Below are 12,922 nucleotides of genomic sequence, written 5' to 3'. Positions count from 1 at the left end.
TCTCCTCACTAAGTATTTTTCAAAGTGGGATAAATTATTAATTCTGTCAGGGTTACTGCGGTCACAGTTGTTTGTTTGTAATGGACACAAGCAAGTAAACTGCTTAACTTAGCCTTTTGAACATGAAGGGGACGAGATAGTCTACCATTCTTCTGCAGTGAAACCTGAGGTTAATTCTCAAAATGTGTGCAATCATTCTTCGGAAGAGAATAATAATTGCAGAAAAAAAAGCAAAAGTGAAGAACCTTATGTGTTTAGAAAAATGTGTCTTCTTTCCAAGGTGCTGTTGGCTTTACGTTTTAAGCTAATGGAAGATTGCTTTTAGATTTAAGCTTTAGGTTGGTGGAAAATATATAGTGGGTAACACTTTACTTGTTGGGGCACAAACACTTAGTAATAACTCAGTTACTACCAAAGTACAAATTATGAACAAATACAGTTGCTACTTGAGATGAAAGATGCATCACAATTTATTAATGACGAACAAAGGTGAGATCAGTATTTCACTTGTGTTATTCATTACTTGTTCCTTTAGTAGTTCCTTAGTAGTTCACAAAAGGTTTAGAGAATTAACAGATATGAACACTTCTTGAGATAAAACATGTGTCATGATTCTTTAACGATGAAGGAACATGCGATCAGCATGGCATTAAGACTTCCCGCCTTAGCGATGGTAACCCGTAAACACCATGGCCGGTAGCACTCACCCTTTTCCACCTGTTCCCGGGCCTGCTGATTGGTCATTCCTGGGTAGGGACAGACTCCCAAACTGAACGTTTCCCACAGGAGGATCCCGTAGCTCCAAACGTCGCTTTCTGAACTGTATCTCCCTACCGACACAAACAGCCGGATACCCATTTGTTTAGCTACTCACAGGCTACGCGGTGGCATCAGGTATAACGTCAAATTTAATGCGTTTCAGATACAACGCCAAATCAGAACACGCCATTTTAGTGGCTGAAAAGATAAACTAGCTTTATATCAGGCTCAGCGATACATATGCATATATACATACACAGATGCTCCCCAGATTACGAAGGGGGTACGTTCTGATAAATCTATCATAAGGCACAGTACACTTAACCTAACAAACATCATAGCCTAATCTATAGCCTACCTTAAATATGCTTAGAACACTTACATTAGCCTACAGTTGGGAAAAATCATTAAAGTCTATTTTATAATAAAGTGTTGAATATCTCATGTAATTGGATAATATACTGAAAGTGAAAAACAGATTGGGACTGGAATTTCTATCTGAAAAATCGAAATATTGTAACAAGGATCATTGTAATCCGGGGAACATCTGCAAATTATGTTTACTTTCTTATTGCTGTTAATGGGAACTGAACCAGTATGTCTCTCTTGAATACCCTCCCAAAATCTTTACCCAACACCTATTTGCACCATATATAACAATTAAACATTGTAAATGCTCTAGCTAGTGGGATGTGATCAGATGTTACCTGGGAGATAACACATAACAGCCTTGGCATTACCGTAATTTAACGCCTCAGGCGCGGTCCACTTGATGGGAATCTGCTTTAGGCCAGATGATGAGTAAATCCCATCATCTTCCTGTCTCGACATCCCAAAATCGCTGATCTTCAGGAGGTTGCTGTCTCCCACTAGACAGTTCCTTGCAGCGAGGTCCCTGCAGAAAGATCAATGGCCACAATGCAATTTCAGCTCCATAAATATCACCTCTGAAGTGACAAAGAGGAACTGTCAACCACTGAGGGCAAGAACAGAAGTAAACAGCCTGCAGGACTGAAAGCAGGGTCAGACAGACCCTGGAGCGATTGGGGTCTCGCTCAGGGGGCCAACGTTGAAATGCCTCTGCTTACCCTGGTATTAGAACCAGCGACCGTCCAATCATAGGCACAGCAGCCCACAATAATATTACCAAACCGCTCAGAGGATTTGTCCAGAGCAACGGGATAACACCACAGTGCTTTGTAGAAAGATTATTTTCTGAGAGATAAAGGTAATAGATGTGTAAAACAGTAAACCAGATGCGCCTCATACATGAGCGAGTGGCAGAGATGTGCTGATGAAGGCAAAAATCGCACAACAAGCTACCGCTTTAAGGCTTAATGGAACAGTGCTCATATTGAGGTACTTTAATTATAACCATGAACTCTGTGTATGTTTGTGTATGTATGAAGGTCTCCTCCCCACAAGAGTGACAGGTGATGGATGACAAATGAACCATTTGGCCAAAACCCAAATATCAAAAAGGTTAACATCTTATAGCTGCACTCAAATATTCCCAATTCCAGTCTACAGAACTTACACAGACACGACAGAAAACAAGGCCTTGTGTGTATCCGATTGTATAACAGTCGCTGAAAAAGATGCATCACATCTATTAAATGCCTACACAGCTCCCTATTATAAAATAAGCACTGCTTAGAATATCCCAGAAGGCAGACTTCTTTTTAAGAGGCACCACCACCAAGATCTCAAGGTCACACCCTGCCCGTGCTTCACTGTTGGCTTTTACCCAAATACCTCAAGACCAAATTCTGGCTCAGAAACAAGCATTACAACATTAAAACATTCAATATCCTTACGGGATGAAATCCGTCACGCTGACATTCGATTAAATGTTCCTGAAGGTTACCAGAACATTCCAAGTCGATCCTGATGCCCCTAAAACCCGAAAAGCCTTTTAGGTTAAAATGTGTCAAGCTGTTGCTTCTACGCCGAGCACAGATGAGTCACCAGAAAGCCCCCATCAAACTATCAACGTGCCAGGGAACACTTATATGCTTCAGACTAAAGAAATGACCATTTCTGTAGTTTTACGAAGAGAGACGCCTAAAAATGTCTCAAATGCTAAAACCTTCAAAATCAGACATTGATTTAGGCAAAAAACCGAGAGTTTACAGTGACCCTAGGACTCTTCGATGCAGATTTTCTGCAGCATAAATAAATATCCTGTTTTCACACTGGCTTGTCATTCTTGCCATCCATTATTATCCTACGCATCTATTTTCCCCTCAAATGTTCAAGCCATACTCTTGAGCTGAATACCAACACAGCAAGTCAGAAAGTCAGTCAGTCCCTGCATTTTCTGTATCTACTTGTTCTGTGCTGGTTCAGGGGGCCTGGAGCCTATGCTGGAAGCTACAAGCGCAAATTATCAGAATTGTTATAAAAGGCAAGCTTGGCTTGGATACTTTTCTCCACAACCGGTTAGCTCAGTTGGTTACTGAGTGGTGCTAATAATGCCAGTGGCACAGCGATGTACAGTATCTTCGCATGTTATGAAAACAGCAGAATAGGGTTGCTGTATTTTCTATAAGAAAACATTGCTAAGTTCTCTGTGACGACTCACGATACCTATGGATGCAGTTCTTCAGTTCCAGGTATGCCATCCCCGCAGCGGCGTCTAAAGCGAACTTCACCAGCTGTTTCGTTTTCAAGTCTTCCTTCTTCTTACGTAAAAATGACAGGAAGTCGCCCCCTAATGAGAGAATGTGGAATTTAGTCACTATACATACACGTAACATTTATTTAGATTCAAGCAGAAATACGTATGTTTTATATTGTAGAAGACCATATACTAATCTGACAACTTTTTAAACCTCCTGCACGAATAAGTTTAATACATTTAGTCTGTACCACATGCGTACCAACCGCAATCATATTTTGACAGGCAGACAGGCTTGCAAGAGAAAACTCATTATGCTAACGGGCTGTACTAATTAAACCATCCAAATACTCTTTCAATAACATTTGTGTTTCATAAGCTATATAGCACCATCCTCTCCATGCCGACGCTGTGCCTTGCCTGCTTCACCTCCGGATTACATCCCCTGCCACTAATCACTTACCTGCCGAGGAATTAGCACTTTTCATTTGGGGGAGAGTTACAGCGCACTGGAGGTACCTGGAACGAGCTCCATGACGATGTAAATTGGCTGCCGCTGCGTGCAGACGCCGATCAGCTTCACGATGTTTGGATGATCATACTGCTTAAGGATCCTGTTTAAAAAAAATAAAATAAAATTATATATATATGTAAAACAATTAAGAATAATAAACAGTGCTGAGCTATTACAAACAACGTTGTGGCAAAAACTACAGACAATGGTGGTGCGTGCTGCTACTCAAAACATGCATTTGTGTTCTGCTAACCATCTAGCTAGCTATAATCTTCTGACTTTACAGGCTATTTAAGTTTTGAAACATTGTGTGTGTGGGGTGGGGGAGGCGGGCCAGAAATGACAAATCTACACTTATGTACAAAAGGTGTGCAGCTCAGCAGGTCAGGACTCTGACTTGATGGCGGCCCGTTTGAATCCCAGTGTCGGCAGACTGATGTCACCATTTGGCCCAGGCAACAATCTTGACCCCCGGATTGTTCCAGCAGCACTGGATGATGGCTTTGCTGTGACCCCCAAACTTCACTCTTAAAAACTATCTGTGTGTCTCATGGAGAGCAAGAGGTGGTAAAATAATTCGCCCACTACCTGATGAGATGTTCTGTGGCTTTCTTTTGGCCTTTGATGGACTGGTAATGGCTTTCATGGCTTTGGGCCACTGCCACTAGGGTTAGCATGCATCTGGCTGTTCCCAGACACATCCTCTTTTTCGGTGCTTGTGCAGCAATTTTCAATACACCGAAACCACTCAGTATCATCATGCAGCATTCTCAAGGCTCGTGCCCACCAATGGTGTGAACGGTGAATTGTATAGTTACTATAGCTTAGCGTTTTGCAACTTTTGTTGAAATAAGACTTGTACAGTTGTATATTGTGTCATTTGTGTGTAAACTGTAAAACGTGAAGTTACCGTACTCCAGGTTTCCCCAGACACAAATTTTTGTTTTACAGGGTGTTTAGGGAAAACTCATTAATATTCATAAGAGAACCTGATTGCCTACCCGACTGGCCAGTGAATGCAAAAACCTATTAATATTCATGATACATGTGCTGATTGGTCGATGAATGTGAAAACTCATTAATAAGTCGTCTTTTACGTCTCACCAAATATGGTGACCCTAACCACAATTATAATTAACTAATTAGATATAAAATATGGATGGAAGACAAAATCCTTGGCTGTAACACTGGCGACGAGTGGCCTGTTTGATGACCTCGCCTTCCATATGTGCTGTGAGGACTGTGCTGTGTTGCAGAAATGCTTGTACAAGTACAAACACACACCTGGCTTCGGACAGGAACTTGATCTTCAGCTCCTGGGGCAGGTCCTCCTTACAGGTCTTCACCGCCACGGGAGTTTTGTCCTTCAGCGTCCCTTTGAATACTTCTCCAAAGTTCCCCTAAGAATATCGCCATGATTTAAAAATAAGATACATGAGGAATTTGTACGTGACGAACATTACATGTTGTTGTTTGCTTCTGTTCATATATATATCAACAGATACATGCAATACAATGTATCAACACATGCATTTAAATTAAAATTTACTTAAATTAATGCTTTTATTGATATAACAATTTTGGACTTTAAAAACACTGTGCAAGTGACAGTCTTTATAGGATTGAGATGAAGGTCTATACCTTGCCCAGAAGCTCTCCCAATATGACATCTTCGTGATTCAGTATCCACTTCTTGTCCTGAACAAGACCAAATAAATCAAACATGAATACAGGACTCTCACTGGGGAGCTCACTCTATACTGTGCCTGTTCCAAAAACATTTTTACATTCATCAACTACTTCAGACATCCCCACTGAACCTATTAAACCACCTTAAATATGAATACTGGCTGCTACAGAAGTGCCTGCCACGCCGATCTCGTTAGACCAGTAAACGCAGCATTTCTGGAGCCGGCCATCTGAGCGAATCGTGCTAATCTGACAGCGTTAGCATTCACTCTGCTAGCAATGGCTTGTAAAAAATGTGCCATCACTAACACAGGACTGCATAAAATTAAAGAATGTGACATGCTAGCTACATGGATTACAGCTAGCTAACTTACCCTCACAAGCTGATTCACACACGTACATCAACATATGATAAAATTAACTTTGTTGATCACGGGAGGAAATTCTTTCACATACAGCAGCAAGCTACGCAAAGTGCAGACAGACAAACAGAGCCCAAAGCATGACTTGGCGAAAGACGGGATATAATGTAGACAAGTAGGTGCTCTGTGTAACTAGCATGAGTGCTAAGTGTGTCGAGATCCAAGCCCTGTGCTCCTAACAGACTGTGTACAAATGGGACGAAGTGGCACGGCAGAGGGGGAGGCATGTTTCAAAATGCAGCTACCGCGTACACCGCTCTCTCCAGCTGGTAACGATATACAGTTGTGTTCAAAATAATAGCAGTCCGACATCACTAACCTGATCCATCACTGGTTTTGGTAGAAATTCATTTTCTACATGGCAAATAATTTGCTAGTAGGTGTAGTAGAAAACCAATAGACATGACATGCATGCTGCTGGTTCTGTGTAATTGAACCACTAATTGAAAGGGGCGTGTTCAAATTAATAGCAGTGTGAAGTTAAATTAGTAAGGTAATTCAATCTGTGAAAAAACATGTGTCAATTACAGCCCTTATTTAAGGAAGGAAGGCAGAAAATGTTGTACATGCTGGTTATAGTGCATTTCTCTTAGAAAATCTCAGTAAAATGGGTCGTACCAGACATTGTTCAGAAGAGCAGCGTAATTTGATTAAAAAGTTGATTGGAGAAGGGAAAACATATAAAGAAGTACAGATATTGATAGACTGTTCGGCTAAAATGATCTCTAATGCTTTAAAATGGCAACCAAAACCTGAAAGCTGTGGAAGAAAAAGGAAAACTACCAATCGAATGGATCGGAGAAAAGCCAAGATGGCAAAGACTCAGCCAATGATCAGCTCCGGGAAGATCAAAGAAGATCTAAAGTTATCTGTGAACACTGTGACAATTAGAAAAGGCCTATGTGAAGCCAAGCTACTGGCAAGAAGCCCTCATGATGTCCCATTGCTGAAAGACAGACATGTACTAAAGAGGTTATGATTTGCCAAAGAACACATTTACTGGCCTAAGGAGAAATGGCGCAACATTTTGTGGACTGATGAAAGCAAAATTGTTCTTTTTGGGTCTAGGGGCTACAGACAGTTTGTCAGACGTCCCCCAAACACTGAATTCAAGCCACAGTACACTGTGAAGACAGTGAAGCATGGTGGCGCAAGCATCATGAAATGGGGATGTTTCTCATACTATGGTGTTGGGTTTATTCATCGCATACCAGGGATCATGGATCAATTTGAGTACATTAAAATACTTGAAGAGGTCATGTTGGTTGCTGTATGCCGAAGAGGAAATGCCCTTGAAATGGGTGTTTCAGCAAGACAACAATCCCAAACAAACTAGTAAAAGAGCAACATCTTGGTTCCAGACCAACAAGATTGACGTTATGGAGTGACCACCCCAATCCCCGGACCTTAATCCAATAGAAAACTTCAGACACTATGCTGTGTCTGAGGCAAAACCAAGAAATTTTGAAGAATTGTGGATCATCCTGGGCAGGAATACCTGTTCACAGATGCCAGAAGTTTGTCGACTCCATAAAAGACAGATGTGCAGCAGTTCTCAGAAACCATGGTTATACAACTAAATATTAGTTTTGTGATTCAAAGGGAAGCTAAATCTCGTTTTTTTTTCAGTTTACACAGTGAATGTTTGAGTTTATAAAGAAGAATGCAGACACTGCTATTTTTTTGAACAGCCTAATATTCCTTTTTCTTACATTTTTCTAAAGGATCAACACAAATTTGATCATTTTTCTTCATATTTTGATTAGGAATAGAATGTACAGTGTTCCCAATGAATTTACGGGTATAGAAATAAAAGCTATTATAAGGATTTTGGGCTTTATTCACTTTTTTATACACACTGCTATTATTCTGAACACAACTGTACGTTACGGCTTCCGAAAATCAAAGGCGCCTGTGGAACAAAACCCAACGGCCAAAGCCTACAGTGAGGCCTATTCATCTGAGAACAAGCTCAGGGAATTTAGAGAAACTCTGGCTTGGAGAAAAGATAACCATCTCAAGGGAAAAGTCACGTTCATGAATGAGAGATACTGCATGCTTTAAAATCATCAAAAAAACGGAGACAGAATCAGACCCATGGGTTACAAATAAAAGTTACTGGTGTGTTTTGAACTCCACAGCAGAGGAATGCATTTGGAAGGAGACAGCCAGTGCTTTGGAGGAGAATCCAGAGTGAGGCATCACTTTGGGAATCCTCTATCTATATCGTTACTTTGCCAACAGGTCGAGATTAAATAGAATTTGGTCCCAGGTATGACTTCCCTATAGATGTTTTGTTGCCAGTAGCATTTGTTGGAATCTTATTAATTACAAAAATGTGAAGTTCACGATCCGTGACACTTTTTCAGGATTCTCTGGTGGGCAAATGGCATAATCTTAGTCCACAAGGTTCACGTCACCTTCTGTCCCACTGCATGTCGCGGCTCTGAGATTTGGAAGAATGAAACTTTACAGGAACTTTGAATACGCATGGCATCTCCCAAGGATTTCACTAGACTTTGTTTTTTTGTCCCCCTACATAATTTCTAGGTAAAGTATCATGATTTGGGGAGGGGGCGGCATGGTGGTGCAGTGGTTAGCACTGTTGCCTCACACCTCTGGGACCCGGGTTTGAGTCTCCGCCTGGGTTACATGTGTGTAGAGTTTGCATGTTCTCCCCATGTCGTCGTGGGGTTTCCTCCGGGTACTCCGGTTTCCCCCCACAGTCCAAAAACATGCAGAGGCTAATTGGACTTGCTAAATTACCCATAGGTGTGTATGTGTGAGTGAATGGTGTGTGAGTGTGCCCTGTGATGGGCTGGCCCCCCATCCTGGGTTGTTCCCTGCCTCGTGCCCATTGCTTCCGGGATAGGCTCCGGACCCCCCGCAACCCAGTAGGATAAGTGGTTTGGATGGATAGATGGATTTGCCTGATATCAAACAAGGATATTTTTGCACAAGTCAGTGATGTGGTGCGATAACACGTTACTTTAGAAACTGCTGCCACCATTTTTTACTCAGTTAAGGCAAGAGGATTTGTTGCTGGAATAACAAATAACTAATTTACCCGACAGGCTTTTACAATTAACAGTTAATTTACGGTTTTCCAGTGATTATAGGAATTATGACATATTATGATATTCAGACACATTTATTTTAAAATAGAAATTCCCTGAGATCTGGAGAAGTCGTACGTGTAACGTTCTAGGTTGCGTCACACAGTGCATGTGACTTAAGAAAAAAAAATACTTCAAAAGAGCAATGCCTTTCTATAGAGGGCAGGAATTGTAGATTAAACTTATTATTTCATCTTATTGGCGCACCCTAAGGTTATGGATTATTGAAAAATGACACACTTCAGTGGTATAACGCAGAAATGCAGACACAGGCCATTGTCCATAATCAGGGAAAATCGCGGTGCTTTACCTTGACAACTGGGTTCAGGAGGACCACGCCCGATTTCTTGGTGATGACTTGCTTGGATGTGTAATGATGTTCTATAAGCTGAGGGATTGTGGGGAATCCGGTGCCTTCAAAACGGTACTGATTCTGCGGGGAAGGAGAAAATGCAGGAATCAGCAGAATTATTTTTACATTTTACAAACCTCATTTGCTTCTGCATATCATCCAACAGCAGATGTTCACGAATTACACAGTACTGCTGAAAGAGTGAGTGCTGGATTTTATCAGCATTTTATCTATTTTTTAATCTTGACACTTAGCGAGCCTAATCACATTTTCCAATATATCGTAATAGGCAACGGAAATAAATGATAGAAGATTCTAAACAGGTCGGGATTTCAATATTAGTTTAAATACTTCAACTTGTGGCCATAAGTGCAAATTAGCGGAAGAACATTTTAAATTGAGTTTGAGGAAGCACTTCTTTACACAGCGTATAGTTAGAGTATGGAATTATCTTCCTGCTAGTGTAGCACAAGCTAAAACCCTGGGTTCCTTTAAATAAGAGCTAGATAAGATTTAAACAATTCTGAGCTGTCAGTTAAGTTCTCCCCAAACGAGCTTGATGGGCCAAATGGCCGCCTCTCATTTGTAAATTTATTTTCTTAATTAGTTAGGGATAGCTAGATATGCAGACACCGAGATCGGCCTAACTTAGGAGCTAACGCTTTTTAATTGCTTCACTAGATAAGTGTGTGCTTAACAACACTAAGGTCCAGCATACACCATCCAAACACCTGAGTGATTTATCACACTGGTTTAGGTCAGTGTCTCCCAATCTGGTCCTCAGGGACTCCCCAGATGGTCCACATATTTGCTCCCTCCCTGCTCCCTGCCAGACAGTCTGTGGACTGACTGGAGGTCTACAAGGACCGGTTTGAGAAATGTTGGTGTAGGTTACCGTGAAAAGAGCAGTGCCTAACTTCGACAGCAGGACGGGAATGTCGGCGAGAAAATGCTCACGTCGGCGAACTGGATGATGAAGTGACGCCGCTGTGCATCGGAGAAGACGGAGAGCACGTACTCCCCGGGCTTGCCATGGCTCTCCCGCACCAAGAAGTCGCCCTGCTGCTTCAGGAGCTCCTGCGCCTCCACCCTGGGGATGGCGCCGTGGTACCACTCCTGCTCGCTCAGAGGCTTGTCGCTCGTCTGTATCACGTCAAAGAACTGGAAGATATCACCGCACGCAAGGGGCTCAGGGATACTCACTGCCAACCTGCCTCCATCGGGGACCCTATCGGCAACTGTACAAGCAAGCTCTGTCACTTTCGACCATCCCTGCTGCCTGAATTTTATTTTCATTTTTAATAAAAACACTAGCAAACTCAAAATTAGGCTTATCCGGTATTATGGTAATACAGTATTCTAAGGTACTGTGGGCTATACCTCAGTATTTGAAATCCTTGGCAAGAAAATTAACAGAGTGGGACAAAAATAAATAAATTGCCTCCACGCTCAGCAAATTTTAATCGCTTTTCAAAATATGGGAAAGGCATTACTTTTGAAAATATGGTCAAAATGCAGTTAGGAAAAATTAGATACCATGAAGCCTACTCAAAATGAAAACACTTTTTTATACCTTATCGGGTCAATTATATATAAAGAGAACTTTCAGAGGGTTTTAGGAGGATATATTACTACAAATGCAATGCAAAAAATGGCCCACGTGAGGCAACAATAGGCATAGTGCTAGACTGGTATTAAATACATGTAAAAAAGACAGTGGAATGAAGGCTGCACGATGCTCAGGGCCAAGCGAGTGTAAGCAGTGAGTTTCACAGGCAGAAAGACACTTACTGAAGACGTGCCCAGGACCGACTTCGGGGAGCGAATGATGCCGGCAATGGAGAGGCGCAACGTGTCGAATTTTGACACGCGGTCTTTGCCTTTGTCCTGCAGGAAGGAAGCAGAGCAGGCGGGGTGATGCGTGCGAAACCACTGAAGCGAGTCTGTCAAAGGCTGCAGTTACTGAAAGCTCAGCGTTGCCGATTCGGGCCTCTCCTCTTACTGGCCTTGGGGAAAATAGCTATTAATAAAGCAAAAGAGGAGAAGGAAAAACTGCCAGTATGGCCAACCGTCACCATAACTATACATCACGCAGCGTCACTGGCCTGCTGACTGCAACATTCACCGTTGGGTGACAGAGCTCTAGACTGCAGAGTGACGCCGCCACATTGTTCTCTTTTGTTATATCCGAAGGGAATTTGATCCAAAAGAAATCATACCACAAAACGTCATAAAAACACATCTTAAAAATAGCCAATGAAAATTATCTAATTATTTAAAATCATTACATACATGTGGCACAGAAAGCTCACAAACACTGTTGCTATCAAGAATCGGTGTGTGAGTGTGCCCTGCGATGGGCTGGCCCCCCATCCTGGGTTGTTCCCTGCCTCGTGTCCATTGCTTCCGGGATAGGCTCTGGACCCCCCGCGACCCAGTAGGATAAGCAGTTTGGAAAATGGATGGATGGATGGATGGTTTTAGTTGACTAAATATCATAAGATTACTGTCGACTAATACTACAGTTGATTTAGTTGACTAAAATTAAAAGTGCAATAATAATTAAATAAGTATAATGTTTAAAGTTTCCCTTCGATTTCTGAAAATCATTATATTCACCAAGATGAAATAAAACCAATGTTAAGGGATCGTATTAAGGTCTGACTGTGCAGTACATAAATACACAGATTTCACTCTTATTTGAAACACATATGTTTATTCACTCGGAAACTGAGTACTGTAAAATCAGTAGTACCATTAGTGCAAAAATAAAATCCCTTCAAAAGAAAAAGTGCATAGGCTATAATGCCACCAGGCCTGCTCTCTCCATCCATCCATCTCTCCAAACCGCTTATCCCACTGGGTTGCGGGGGTCCAGAGCCTATCCCGGAAGCAATGGGCACGAGGCAGGGAACAACCCAGGATGGGGGGCCAGCCCATCGCAGGGCACACTCACACACCATTCACTCTCACACACACACCTACGGGCAATTTAGCAAGTTCAATTAGCCCCAGCATGTTTTTGGACTGTGGGGGGAAACCGGAGTACCCGGAGGAAACCCCACGATGACATGGGGAGAACATGCAAACTCCGCACACATGTGACCCAGGCGGAGACTCGAACCCGGGTCCCAGAGGTGTGAGGTAACAGTGCTAACCACTGCACCACCATGCCATCCCGCCCGCTCTCTCTGAATAATAAAATAAAAATTCATATTTGCAATATTTTTATTTACTATTGCTTGCTGTTAAATGTCTCATCTGATATTCTCAAATATGTTCAAAGTAAAAGACCAATAATGGTACCACAGATTTATACCCATTATCAAGAAAAAAAAATTCCAAACATTGAAAACATACTTCTCTACCACTATCAGTAGCAGGAAGTGCAACCGTTCTATTTTAGCATTTTCAACATCAAAATAATTACCCCAATGCTACAATTCTATT

The 12,922-nt window shown here is 41.9% G+C and overlaps 1 protein-coding gene across 3 annotated transcripts in view; it reads right to left on the bottom strand.

Annotated features, from left to right (window-relative positions):
• The window catches only part of fer (fer (fps/fes related) tyrosine kinase), a 41,897-nt gene that overhangs the window by 5,875 nt on the left and 23,100 nt on the right, over window positions 1–12,922 (bottom strand). For 2 of the 3 annotated variants that reach the window (XM_049019834.1, XM_049019836.1), the window contains 9 exons: window positions 11,264–11,359; window positions 10,430–10,633; window positions 9,431–9,553; window positions 5,535–5,591; window positions 5,178–5,293; window positions 3,899–3,993; window positions 3,349–3,472; window positions 1,500–1,654; window positions 708–830 (listed from right to left, as the gene is read on the bottom strand). In XM_049019834.1, coding sequence (XP_048875791.1) covers window positions 708–830; window positions 1,500–1,654; window positions 3,349–3,472; window positions 3,899–3,993; window positions 5,178–5,293; window positions 5,535–5,591; window positions 9,431–9,553; window positions 10,430–10,633; window positions 11,264–11,359 — 1,093 coding nt within the window. The remainder of the gene's footprint in view (window positions 1–707; window positions 831–1,499; window positions 1,655–3,348; window positions 3,473–3,898; window positions 3,994–5,177; window positions 5,294–5,534; window positions 5,592–9,430; window positions 9,554–10,429; window positions 10,634–11,263; window positions 11,360–12,922) is intronic. The other variant, XM_049019835.1, reaches the window with a different exon arrangement.

This window comes from Brienomyrus brachyistius, chromosome 7 (assembly GCF_023856365.1).
Source record: "Brienomyrus brachyistius isolate T26 chromosome 7, BBRACH_0.4, whole genome shotgun sequence".
Lineage (NCBI taxonomy): Eukaryota > Metazoa > Chordata > Actinopteri > Osteoglossiformes > Mormyridae > Brienomyrus > Brienomyrus brachyistius.
Note: the sequence above shows the minus strand (reverse complement) of the source record. Positions and strands in the feature narration are given on the sequence as shown.